At 37.0% G+C, this 14,417-nt stretch overlaps 1 protein-coding gene across 1 annotated transcript in view; it reads right to left on the bottom strand.

Moving 5' to 3' along the window:
* The window catches only part of USH2A (Usher syndrome 2A (autosomal recessive, mild)), a 1,370,557-nt gene that overhangs the window by 220,617 nt on the left and 1,135,523 nt on the right, over positions 1–14,417 (bottom strand). Inside the window, 2 exon segments of the mRNA XM_006834191.1 lie at positions 9,196–9,353; positions 10,446–10,629. Of these exon segments, the coding sequence (XP_006834254.1) occupies positions 9,196–9,353; positions 10,446–10,629 (342 nt within the window).

Here is a 14,417-nt window from a genome sequence, read left to right as displayed (position 1 = left end):
TGTCAATGTATGATTGCAGCCGTTTCTGTATTACCTTTAGCAAAATTTTGCTCACTTGAAATATCAAAGAGATTGTCCAATGATTTCGGCATTCCGTTGGGTCACCTCTCTTTGGAATGGGCACAAACATTGATCTCTTCCAATCAGTCGGCCAGACAGTTGTCTTCCAAATTTCTTTTGCACCTAGAGACCATATTTTTTTATATAGATTATAGCAATTTTGGAGTCCTGGTGTGACATTATAGGATAAACACTCTACTTTGAACCACAAAGTCATCAGTTCAAGCTCACCAGCTGCTCCTAGGAAACCCTGTACACGAATGCTATGAGTCAGAAGTGACTCAGAGGCACTTTGAAAAAACAACATAGCCATTTTAAAGACTCCATTGTAGAAAGGAATAGGTACAAGTTCTGTTGACCACCTGTATTATCATTACAGTGAATGGAACACATTATTTGGTGGGGGAATACAGATAAAGAAAGGGATGTGTCAGACAAGGAATCCCTGAGTGGTGCAAATGATGGATGTGTTCAGCTGCTAACTCAAAGGATGGAGGTTCAAGACTGCCCAAAGGCATCTTTGAAGTTATGCCTGTGATCTACTTGTGAAAATTAAACATTGGAAGCCTTATAGAGTATAATTCTGTTCTGATAGATATGTATAGGATGGCCAAGAGTCGACATTGACTCAGTGGCAAATGTTTTGGTGTCAGATAAATAGCAGAGAGGCACTAGCTTTAAACAGTTCAGGAATCCACTATTTTAAACAGTTGAAAAATATATAGGGCTTTTACATTGAAAGAGACCTTCTTTGATGGTTACTGGGGTATAAGGGGAGGGGAGGGTGGATCACTGGAGGATAGACACGTGCCTACTTGGGTGAAGGAAGAAATAAGACAACTACAACAAGTAGTTCCGAATGCCTTACAAGAAAGGGCTGAACATGCAGGTTTAGGTGGAGTTCTGTGTGATTAACATTGCATTTTCATTCCTTCACTCAAATTCCAATGAATAGTAGTTTAACAAGTTATGAGGTGACAGATATTTTTACAGGTACTTAGAATATCAAAATATTATCCAATCTTTGCCTTTGAGGTGCCAAGGGTCTGAAGATTGGGAGGAGAGGCAATGTAAATAAATGGTGGTTTTTTGAGGTGCCAAGGGTCTAAAGATTGGTAGGAGAGGCAACGTAAATAAATCTGGTTAGAGCTATGAAAAAGAAATCAATAGGGCAGGAAAAGTTGACACAGGATTGGAGATTCAGAGGAGGTTTTTTGGTGGAAGCAACATTTAAGCTGAACAGGAGTTAGCCAGGATTGGGGAATGAATAGGAATGAATGGATTCAGAGTTGTTCCCACAGAGAAAACATGGTTGGCTAAATAAAGCATGAGGGAGAGAGCAAGTATATACTGAGTAAGGGGACTAAAAATGATTTGCTGTGGTGGAGTAAGTCTCAAGAAAAGAGAGGCCCTTGAAGGGAGGGACCATAAGGGACCTTTAGGCTCTGTTTCTGGAGTTTGAGCCTCCTCCTGGGTATCAGGGCAGGCCCTGGTGGGTTTCACGATTTTGAGAAAGATGGCAATGGCTGTACAAGGAAGGTAAATGGAAGGGTCCATGCTAAAGACAGAGAGAACAGCGATGGCAGTGCTTTACAAATTAACTTTGGTGAAGAAACAGGGTTTCCCCCAACCCATCAATTGTTGTGGATCTATACCAGGGAACTTCTGATAAAATCCCATTATCTTTTAATTCCATTTTTCCAGGAACTGTTTGAAGGTCCCTTGCATCTTCATAAAATGCATCAAAAATGAATTACTAGTAAACTCAAAGAAGGAAAACCCAGGTGCATGCAAAAATCCAAGCCCATTTCAAAATAATTAGATTTGACAGACATACATTACACTGTCAATTGGCAACGAAAGTTTTTAAACACTCATTCCAACTTTCTGTACTTATTCTCATCAGGAGAACCAATAACAGAGAGTTCATGGGGAAGGTATCAGTCTATGGATTGTCCTTGGAGTAACACTGAATTAGGAGATTTTTGCTGTGTGTGATCCCAGCAATAGATTCAGAACCCTGGACTAGCATAGTGGGAATATAATAAACAGTAAACATAGGTTTGAGAGATGGTAATTGATGGTCAGAAAACACATTTGAAGGCTTTTTCAATCAAGTTAAAGCGAAATAACCAAATAGTACAAGTCGCAAGGAGCCCTGGTAGCACAGTGGGTAATGTGTTCGGCTACTAATAGCAAGGACAGTAATTCAAATCCACCAGCTGGTCTGTGGGAGAAAGATGAGGCTTTCTACTCTTGTAAAGATTTATGGCCTCTGAAACCCTATACGGAGTCCCTATGAATTGAAATCTAGCATGTAGCAGGTCATGCCACCTGAGATTCTTCACACTGATAGATCCTCAGACTCAATTTCATATGAGTTTTGACAATTTAGGAAAGACTAACCAAGGTTGTTGCTCACTGCTGTCAGTTGACCCTGGCTCATGGTGATCCCACCCACAACAAAAGGAAACCTGCAGCTCAGTCCTGTGCCATCCCTATGACTGGTTGCAGAGCAGACCTCAATAATGGTTTTGATAATAGAATTTGGAGAAAGGCACACATGAGGTTATGACTTGATTCAGATGCTTGAAGATTAACCTAAATAAAATAGCTTTGAAACTCTAAATTTTCTCAGTAGTGAAATAGATTAACAATAATGATACTATATAAAGTGGTCGTATGCATTGAATGAGACAGGTGTAACTCTCCAGGCAAACTAATAAACATAAAGAGCTCTAGTAGCGTAGTGGTTACAAATCGGGCTGCTAACCTCAGGGTCAGCAGTTCAAAACTACCAGCTGTTCCGTGGGAGAAAGATGAGGCTTTCTGCTCCCATAAAGATTTACAGCCTGGAAACCCTGTACAAGGTCACTATGAGTTGGAACTGATTCCATGGCACATAACCACCACCACCAATACTCTATAAGATAAATTTATTCTTATGCCAAATACAACACGAAACATGATATACTATAATTCCTCACTGCTTGCCATTCAATTATTGTACTTGGAAGGCTAGAAAACGGAAACAATTATTCATGTTAAATCATCCCAACTTATTTTTAAAAAAGGTGAATTCCTTAGAAAACTTACTGCCAATTTTGCAGCTGATGAACTAACAGATCAACAACATGTCTAATGTATATAGATGGGCCATATCGTGACTAGCTACTCTCTAATCAAAGCTTGATTAATAACAAAGCATCTGTATTCCAAAGCAATATTAATTAAAATGATTTTTCTGGGGAAGAATTGTTGCCAATTCTTTTCTTTATTGGAGTAAGGGACTGATGTGAAAGAAAAAGCACTAGCATTCAATATTATGCATTAAAGCTAAATAACTCACAAGCCTTAGTGAGAAACCATGCAGTGGCATTGTTAATTAGAACATGATTAGGGCAAAGATAGTTCAAAATATAGTCATCACCTTGAGAAATTAGAAAGGTTCATTATTACTTCAGAGTTTAGGTAATTTTGAACGTTTGGATTCCCAAACAGGTGGGATGTCTATCTCTATTCTTATTCTGAGTAAATAACTTATGTTAAAGTATTTGCTCCTTTATTTCCTGTAATTTTTTCGTTCCGTAAGGTAACATACTCATATATCCATCACTATCTTAAAAGGGAATGTATAAGTCTTGACCACGGTTTGGAGGTGGTAAAAGGTGAGCAGGAATGTTTAGGAGCAAGTGAACCTGGTACCTCTATCCAGTTTCTACTAAATGTTCCATCATGTTATTTCAATTACTCCACACAACAGCCTTCAAGGTAAACATTGCAGATCCCCTTTTATAGATGAGAAACTTGAAGCTCAGAGACTTTGTGCTGTTGCCTAAGACCACAGGGCAATTAAGTGGTGGGACCCATAACCCATAGGAATCAATACTTCATGTTCTGAGATCAGTGAGAAAATATGTATCCATAAGGAAAACATATATATGGATCATGCTTATCTTTAAAAGGAGGAAGTTTTTATTTTGTGTGTGTGTGTGTGTGTGTGTGTGTGTGTGTATGTAAAAGTGTGTCAGTATTAAGTTAGAGTGTGGGGGAGGAGTAGGGTTTTACAAAAAATCAAATATTTGAATATAGTTAAAAGTCAGAAAATACAAAATTTATATTTGTTTGCATGGCAAATTTTGGAAGCATTTTCACTATCTGTTTTCTCCATTAATTCAGCAACTATTTTACAAGGATACCTTGTTTTCATATCACTTGATTTGGAGGTATAAATAATACACAAAAGAGTAGAAATCTTGATTTTCAAAAGAGTTTTAAGAGTTTTGATAATATTATTATTAACATTTATCAAGTAATAATGAAGCAGAGTCAACCATGATTTACTTAGAAGGTATGTTTACCAATAATTTAAAACAGTCTTAATAATTTCTTTGTAGATATTTGAGACACGACTCTATATCTTCCAGTTAACTGTATGTGAGGCTATTGAAATGCCATGGCTTGGGTCAGGTGCACCTTTCTCCTCAAACTGACATCTTTGCTCTTGGACACTTTAAAGATGTCTTGGCCAGCAGACGTGCTCAGTGCAATATGTCGTTTGACTTGACTGCTGTTTCCATGAGTGTTGATAATGGATCCAAGCAAAATTAACTCTTTGACAATTTCAATCTTTTCTCCATTTATCATGATGTTATTTATTGGTCCAGTAGTGAGGATTTTGTTTTCTTTACATTGAGGTTCAATGCATGCTGAAGGCTACTGTCTTTGATCTTCATCATTAGGTAAAATGACACACATCATGCAATTTTAATGTTGTTGTTATTAAGTGTTGTCAAGTTGGATTTGAACTATCAACCTTGCAATTCAAACCTATCTTGTGGTCCAGTGCATTATCCCACAGTGCCATTCCAGGACATATACAACCTTTGCAATCATTGTAATAGTAACTCTTCCCCCTTGATATTCTTATATATCTCTTAGTCCTTACCCTTTTAACTAACCCACTGCTGTAGAGTCCATTTCAACTTATAGTGACCCTGTAGTTGACAAAGGACAACTGCTCCCTAGGGTTGCTGAGGCTTTAAATCTTTGTAGTAGCAGAATGTCTCATCTTTTTCTTGTAGAGAATCTGGTGGGTTCAACCCTCCGACCTTTCATTTAGCAGCACAATGCTTAACCCACTGCACCACCAAGGTATCTTCCTTTTAAGTAGTAGTATGTATAAACATATACCATGACATTCTAAAGATATCATTCAAACGATAGTTTGAAAATTAAAAATCCCTTTTAATTACCTAGGTAATCTTTCTGTTGCCATACAGGTTGATAGTTACATAGAAGTTTTTCTTGAAGTAACTTACCTGCATAAGGTCATGTTGACTACAAAATCAATTAGTCAGTATATCAGCTATATGTCACCTTTAGACATTCGAGAGAAACTGGTTTGAGTCATGTTTTCAGAAAATTATCATAATTAACTATTTGTCCTGATGTATAAGATCCAAAGCTCTAGGGAGTTTGAAAAATCTAGATTCTTTGACTATATCCCATGAGAATCTAGTTGAGTCAATCTGGTGTTGAAAACCTGTCTTTTCCAAAACCTACCATTTGACTCTGAATGCTCATTCAGGTTTGGGAAGTATCGGCATGGACGGCTTAGCCCATTGTTCAGCTCTGGCCATGATGGAATCTTTCTGTAATGTTAGGAAAGTTTGAGGTGTACTGAAAAAGCTCTTGAATGTGAGCAAGCTGACAATCTCTACTTATAGCAAGTTTGTTTTCTTTCTGTTTAAAATATATATTTGTGTCTATTCAGGAACAGAAAAAATGTTTTTATTATCCAAATCAAAACACAGCGTGAGGTATTTTCCAATAAAATCAACTGTAGATTATACACAAGTCAAAATCATCTGCCTGTTTACTGAGTTCAAAATCCTTCTAGGCACTGGGAAAAAAAAGTTTAATTTAAGATTTTAATCTTCCCATATATTACAGGGTCTCTGTAATGGATTTTGTGCGTCTGAAACTAAAAGATTGACAGGTCTGGATATTATAGATTTATTAACCATTGGTTAAATGGTCAGAGCTAGTGCCTAAAGCATTTCCACAATATCCCCTAGGCTGGACTAGAATGAAATATTTCTATAAAGCCTGAGGTATGCAACAGTTAAGGTTAACTGTTATAGAATAAAAAGCAAAACCTGCATTTTATTCTACAATGGTCATTTTGTACACTGAGACACTAAACATAAAATGTGATGCTGAACTCAAAAAAGGAAAAACAAAATCCACACAAAGATTGACGTCTTGAAAATTTACTAACCCATTCCTGCAGGTACCCTGAAAATGTTGGCACAAACGCATTTTAAAAATGGATAAATAATGCAAAACACAAATTGATTCTATAATAATAATAATTAAGTTCTGTAGACTCCTGCAAAGGTTCATAGCCTTGGAAATCCTATACAAGGTTGCTGTGAGTCGGAACCAACTTGACAGCAAGTAGCAACTACAACAACACAGACACATAGAACCAGATAATGTAAGTCGATTATTCAAATTATCTAATTTAATCTTTAAACTACCCTAGATGTAGGCTCTACCATTATTCCATTTTACAGATGGAGAAAATTGAGGCCCAGAGAAACTGACTTGTCTAAGGTCAGCTAATAGTGGCAATAAGGGATATGAGTATTGACTTTCTCTTTCATGGCTGTCTTAAAAGAAACTCCTGATGTGGCACTGTAGGATACGCACTGAACTGCTAACTGCAAGGTTGATGGTTCAAACCCACCAGTCACTCCTCAGAAACCTTAAACAGGGTTGCTATGAGTATGAGTCAGAATCGACTCAAGGACACTTAACAACAAACACCAGCAACAAGAGAATGATATTTTAAAATATGCAATGATTACAAAGTCTTCAGATTATCCTGGTGTGGCGCTGCAGGTTAATGAGCTGGACTGCAAGGTAGGCTTGAACTGCAAGGTCGGTGTTCCTAGGAAATCCTTTACAGGGTAGCTATCGGTGGAAAAGGATTCAACAGCAGTCAACAGCAACAACAACAAATGTCAGAATAACCAAAGAATTGATGAACTCTGGGACTTCCTGGTTGCATGGCTAGGAAATCATCAACTTTGCTTATCATGTTGGACTTTTGCTCATTGTTCAAGGTCCTGGTCTGAACCTGATAAATATTTGATCAGTAGACTGAATCTATTCTCAGAGCAAAACCACAATACCATTAGAAAAGTACCATGGAGAAATGTACTAAATAAACGCAAAATAGCAAATACTAAACTCTGCAAGTGGAAATGGACATTTGTATGTTTTTCAGGGCTGATTTGTGTTTGCCTCTCTTGAAATTACGAATAGAGCTCAGTAATGCCTATGCTTCTAAAACTCACATAAGGATCACAGTACTTTATGACACATTCTGGTACTATTCATTATTCCTTTCTGTTTGTCTAATTTAATATGTTGCATTTTTAAAAACAAAGGTAGATAGAATCATTTATATTTAATCTCTTAGAGCAACTTAAAATTTTCTTTACTTAATGAAGTTCTTGGCAGATTTTCTCTTGTGAATTCAAGCTAATAAAGACACTGCTCTTTTTGATCTTAGATTCTGACTTCATAAGGATGTAGATTTATGAGAATCTAAGGTCTATTTTCACCTATACTCACTCTCAGCTTGTCATATTGTGCTGGCTTGCACACCATTATGATGCTGGAAGTTATGCTACCGGCACTTCACATAACACAAGTATGGTTACTGATGATTTTAGTCAAGTTTCCAGATTAAGATGGAAAAGGAAGAAAGGCTTGGTGTTTTAGCTCTGAAAATTAGCCATCGAAAACTGTACAAATCAAAATAAAATATCATCTCATAAAGCGCTGCAAGACGAGCCTTCTAGGTTGGAAGGCATTAAAAAAAAACACCGTATTAACAGCAGTGGATTATCCCAATGATCATGATGATGAGGCAGAAGCAGGACCAAGCAACGTTTTGTTCTATTGCACATAGCATTGTTATGACTCAATCCCAAACCATGCCCACTGCCATCAGGCTAACTGCATTTGGTACAGAGTAGAAGTGCTTCATAGGATACGTTTTGCCCCTGTTAATGTTATGGGAGCAATTCACCACATTTTTCTTCCACAGAATCATAGGTGGATTTGAATCAGTAATCACAAATGGATTGTATTACACAGTAACACCTTTATGTTTATGGCTATGTTACTTATTTCTTATGAAAAGACAATTTAATTCAATGAAATCTATGACTTTACCAAATAGTTTATAGACAGATTTGATAATGACCAGAATGACTGTCTTAACCAATTGCCATAGTGGCACTTTGCACTTCGGTTAATTTTTTCTTGATTGGAACATTAAGAGTTTATTGTAGTTTCATAGTAAGATTAGATATTATATAAATAAAATTACATATATTTGAAGTGCATTTAACCCTTTGTTGTTGTTATGTGTCATTGAGTCGGTTCTAACTCATTGTGACTTGTATAGTTTCTGAAGCTTTAAATCTTTGTGGGAGCAGAAATTGACTCAACATCACCATATTAAAGAGAGCAAGTACAGCTTCACTTGAATCGTACTCCACAGTGTAAAAAGTCAGGAATTTACCTGCTTACATCAAAATATAATAATGTAATAAATTATGAGAGCAATCCACCATTGATTAAAAGGTTCGATGGAGAATACAGTTAGAAAGACAAAATTCAGCTGCCACACCAGTCTCAGTTCATGGATAGACAGGATTATTGTCTTTCCAAATTCCTCATTTACAATCTAATATAGAGGGAGGGATGTCAATGATTCAGTCCAGAGTCAGATGCAAATGAACATTCAAGGTAATCCCAAACTAAATAGCTTGCCTTGGATAGATTTGAGTGAGAAGACAGAATTTTAAGGAAAGCATTGCTTTGATAAAAAGTCTATGTATGTATATGTATGTGTATTCATGTTTATGTACACTCAAAAGTGTGGTTTGTGATTACTGTATTCATATTTATCCAGAATAGAGAAAATGTCCTTCTGGTTTACTAAGTTTACACATTTACACATTTCCATGAGTATTTATAATTTCCTCTAAAATATTTTATACACATACAAACAGAAGAAGAAAGAAAGATGGAGAGATTTTAATTCTTTACCTGGTGGGGTCCAAGCTACAAATATGGAATAAGGTCCATTTACTGTTACATTATACAGAGACTGGATTTCTTCTGTGGTCCATCCTGGTGTTTGTATCACATAATCATCACTTGTACTACTACCACCTCCAGTTTTGGCTTCTAACTTGCAAATGTATCTACATGTTAAAAAAAGAATTATGATAAGTCAATGCACAAGAGACTTGAAAGAAGATTTCTGGCTTCTCTATCTATTGCTTAGCCCTAAATTAGTTTCAAATGCCAATTCAGAAATTTAAAGCTAGTCTTAATAATTTTTCCAGCACAGAACAATATTCTCTCCAGATTATCACTATTTCTGCCCCTCCTGACTTTATACTTAGCTCTATCCCAAGTGGTGCCAGAATTAAGCTAATCAAAAGGTTAGGGGTTCAAACTTACCAGAAAAGCCCTAGAGATCTGCTCTCATAAAGACTGAAGTCCTGAAACCCTATAGGACAGTTCTACTCTCTTATGTGAGGTTGCTATGAGTTGGAATCCTCAATGTCACACAACAACAACAGCATTTCACAGCTTTTCTTGAAGATTTCAGGAATGTCTTGGAATGTGCAGATAGATTGTGGAGGACTCAGATTAATCTTCTCTGTTTCTAAATGGGTTGGAGGTAAGGGAATTATACAACGAAAACTGTTTCTAAATGGATTTCTACTCTGCAATAAAACTGAATTGATCTCTACTCTCTACAATAAAACATGTGTTGATCTAAAATATATTTTGTCTCTGCTGAGAAATGAATAGGAATGAGTTGCAAATATATGGAACTGTTACACCTAAAACATCTCATGCCTATATCTAGTGTAGCAAGTAAAAAAAACGAAACATAACATTATACTAGCTAAAAAGATAGCTAACGTATAACAAAACTTTTAAATCTCTTTTATTGCTAGTTTCACAGAGCCTGCTTATGAAAATAGTTTGATAATTTTTAAGGTTTAAGACTTCGTGTATTTTATGTTTTAGAAATTCTTATGCTTTAGAGTTTAATTTGCCTGCTTTAGTGTTTATTTACATGTTTAAGGAGTTTGATATAAGCTGAAAATAAACTTATTGGTTTAGTACCTGGATTTTTGATATATGAGACTGATTTATAGAATAAGTACATTGACTGATGAATTTATTAATTTTATATTGTTGTAATAGGAGGTGTATTTCAACCTCTTCCAAATATAAAAATCTTACTGAATGATTGGTAAAGTTATATTTTAGTTTACCTGCTGTTGGGCTTCAAGTTTTTATCAGTGAAATTCTGCTCCTCATTGCCACCCAGGACAACCAACGTTCCATGACGTTTCAGGTGATACTGAGAAATGACGTCATTAGGCTTTTCTGGGTGGTTCCAATACAATTCCAGTGTTGTCGAATTGATGATAATATGTCTAGGTGTCACCCAAACTCCTGGCAAAAATAACACAACAAAGTTTAATGTTAAGATGAAAGTCACACATTTGCCTTATAAACTAACATATTTTTACCTATTCATAAAGAATGTCTCACTGAGCAACAATGCATATTAATTTGGAAGTGAAATATATAATGAGAGGCAAACATGTTCATTTACTTATTGCTTTGGTTATAATATTTTTGGGTTGTTTTTAGAAACTGAATGTCAAATATCATGGACTTCTCTCCATGTTGGCTGTCACTTGGAATAAAGTGAAAGTTAAGACCTAAGACACTATCCAGGGATTTCAAATGCTAATATAGAGTTGTTGTTGTGAAGGGCCATTGAGTAGGTTCCGATCCATAGGAACCCTGTATAGGATTTCTGAGAAGCGACTGGTGAGCTTGAACTGCTGACCTTGTGGTTCAGATTGACTGTCAGTCTAATGCATTAACCCACAGCACTACACCAGGACTCCTCCTCTTTCCCTACTGGACCTCAAAAGTCATAGTCATTCAGGGACTTACGTGTCTCCCTTCTCTTCTTCTCCCCTTTTTTTCTCCCTTCCTCATGTCTTCCTTCTTCTCCTATACTCTCCCAGTACTGTCTTCCTTGTTGTTAAGTGCCGTCGAGTCAGTTCCAACCCATAGCGACCCTCTACAGGGTTTCCAGGGATGTAAATCTTTATGAGAGCAGAACACCTCATGTTTCTCCCGTGGCACGGCTGGTAGTTTTGAACTGCTGGCCTGAAGGTTCGCAGCCCGATTCGTAACCACTACGCTACCAGAGCTGTCTTCCTAGGTGATCTTTATTAAGTACCTTAATTTTAAATGTCTTCTATATGTGTAGTTATGAATTGGAATTGACTAGGTGACAAGGGGTGATAGGTGGAATCTGCCCCCTATCTGTCAGTTGTCATACTGTGAAGGCTTAAGTAAGTGTTACTATAATACTGGAAGCTATGCCATAGGTATTTCAAATACCAGTAGGGTCTTCTATGGTAGACAGGTTCCAGCAGAAGTTTCAGACAAAGACAAACTTGGAAGAAAGGTCTGGCAATCTACTTCCAAAAACAAGCCAATGAAAACCCTATGGATCTCTGATATAGTGCTGGAATATAAGTCCCCAAATTGGAAGGCACTCAAAATATATAGTGGCCACAATTGACTAAAGCATGAAGTGATTGTGAAGATGGTGCAGTACCAATCAACATTCTGGTCTGTTGTACATAAAGTCACCATGACTTGGCGCCAACCAGGCTGTAGCTAACAACAATATATGCTGAAGACTCTCAAATACTTCTCTCTGGTAGCATAGTGGTTACAAGTTGGGCTGATAACCTCAAGGTCAGTAGTTCGAAACTACCAGCTGTTCCAGGGGAGAAAGATGAGGCTTTCTGCTCCTGTAAAGATTTACAGCCTTGGAAATCCTACACAGGGTTGCTATGAGTCAGAACCGACTCCACGGCAAACCACCACCACCACCACAGTAACAATAGCATAGTGGTGACGAGTTGGGCTGCTAACCTCAAGGTCAGTAGTTTTGACACTACCAGCTGTCTGCGGGAGAAAGATGAGGCTTTCTGCTCCCATAAATATTTATAATCTTGGAAACCTTCTACAGGGTTACTATGATTTGGAACTGACTCGGTGGCACACAAACACCACCACCAGAGTAACAATATCTTTTTAGCTCCTTAGACTCATGAATCCCACTGTCTTCTCAACATTTCCATTTCTTCTTTTTCAGTACAATGTTACCGTATTTGTCAATATACTTTTATGGATAGCACAATGCCTCATAAATGAATTAAAAATTTATTACAAATATACCTTCTAAAAATTATTATGTTAAGCACTCTAGCCTATTCTATAGAATACAAAGAAGTCTTAGATATGGCTCATTCTCTCAACCCTTCTACATAACAGATTATCTGCAGTTCAACGTTAAGCATTCGAATACTCTTCTAGATGTACAACCATATTGACGAAGAACCTAGAGATGTGAAATATCAATCCTACCACTTTATGATGTTGTTTATTATGACTAGACACTGAAACTGTTTTCTCCTGCTTTTTACAGTTCAGTTCAATATCGTTTCCATTAAATACAATAGTATAGGTTCTGATTCACAATGACTTTCACAGTTAGCAGTCCAGTGCTTATCCTACAGCTCCACACCCCATAATCAATGATTTTTGGTTGACTGTATTTCAAGTATAAGTTACTCTCTAAAGGATAAATTTTGCCAGTTTTAGAAGTTAAAAACAAAGTATGGAATTCAAATGTAATTTATTTCATGTTGTTAGATACCATCAAGTTGATTCTGACTCATAGCAACTGACTCATAGCAACAATATGTACAACGTAACAGAACATTTCTCAGTCCTGCACCATTATGATGATTGTTGTTTTGATTCAGCCCTTTGCTACTGACACTATGTCAACCCAACTTGTTGGGGGTCTTCCTCCTTCTTGCAGACCCTCCACTCTGCTAAGAATGATGTGCTTCTCTGGATATTGGTCCCTTCTGATAACTTGTCCTATATATGAGATGAAGTCTCACCATCCTGGCTTCTAAAGGACATTGTGACTGTACTTCTTACAACACAGATGATCTTTTGTTGTTCTTCTGGCAATTCACGATACTTTCAATATTATTCCCCAACATTGTAACTCAATTCTTCAGTGGTCTTCCTTATTCTTTGTCCAAATTTCACACACATACGAGGCTACTGAAAATATGTACCATGGCTTGTGTCAAGTACACCTTAGTCCTCAAACTGATATCTTCTTCTTGAACACTTTAAAGAGGTCTTATGCAGCAGACTTGCTTAATTCAATATGTCATTTGATTTCTTGGCTGTTGCTTCCGTGAGTGTTGATTGTGGATCCAAGCAAATGAAGTGTTTGACAATGTTAATCTTTTCTCTGCTTACCATGATGTTATTTATTGGTACAGTTGTGAGTATTTTTTATTTTCTGGGCATTCAGGTGGGAAATGTGGGCATGGGGATAAAGCATACATTCCTCATCCTTCAAGGAGTTCACAGTATCATGATGAAGAAAGAGGAATAAAGGAAAATTTGCTATCCTTTTTGATAAATGTTGGAGAGAAGGAAGCATAGTGTGCTATTATTATAGCATTTAGGAAGCATGTCTGACACAGATTGGGAATTGAGATGAGGATAGGAAGGAAGTAGAAGTTGGCGCAGGGGAAGAGTTACACAAGTGGAGATATTTGAAAAGGTGGGAATTAGTTGAGTGAGTGTTGTGGGTTGAAAAGTGTTCCCCCAAAATTCATATTCACCTGGCACCTCAGATTGTGACCATATTTCATTATAAAGTTTTTTCAGAAATGAACAAGTTAAGATGAGGTAATTGGATTTGGGTGTGTCCTAAATCCAATAACTGGTATATCCTTATAAGAAGAGGATTGACACATAGAAAAAGATACAGAGAATACATATTTAAATGCAGGCAAGACCACCATCCCAGGACGATCAAGAAGGAAGAGCATGAGTGGATGAGTGGATCGTGAGATCGCTGACGAGAAAAGCAGCGACAGCAAAGATGGTGTGCACCTGCAAGAAGGAGGCTGGCTGGCAGAGTGTGCCCTTTGGGCACTTAAATGTATATTTCATTGTTTTGTAAGTGTATAACAAATATTTTTGGCCTGTTCATTTGTGAAATCCAAGATGTAAATGGGAGCCACAGGAAGGAAGTGGGATAAATGTTGTTGCAGGGACAGGATTGTAATCCTTGAGATGAAACAAAGTGTATAATCAATCTGTTGAATGCA

The sequence above is a fragment of the Chrysochloris asiatica genome, unplaced genomic scaffold, assembly GCF_000296735.1.
Source record: "Chrysochloris asiatica unplaced genomic scaffold, ChrAsi1.0 scaffold00009, whole genome shotgun sequence".
Lineage (NCBI taxonomy): Eukaryota > Metazoa > Chordata > Mammalia > Afrosoricida > Chrysochloridae > Chrysochloris > Chrysochloris asiatica.
This window is presented reverse-complemented; position numbering and strand designations above follow the sequence as displayed.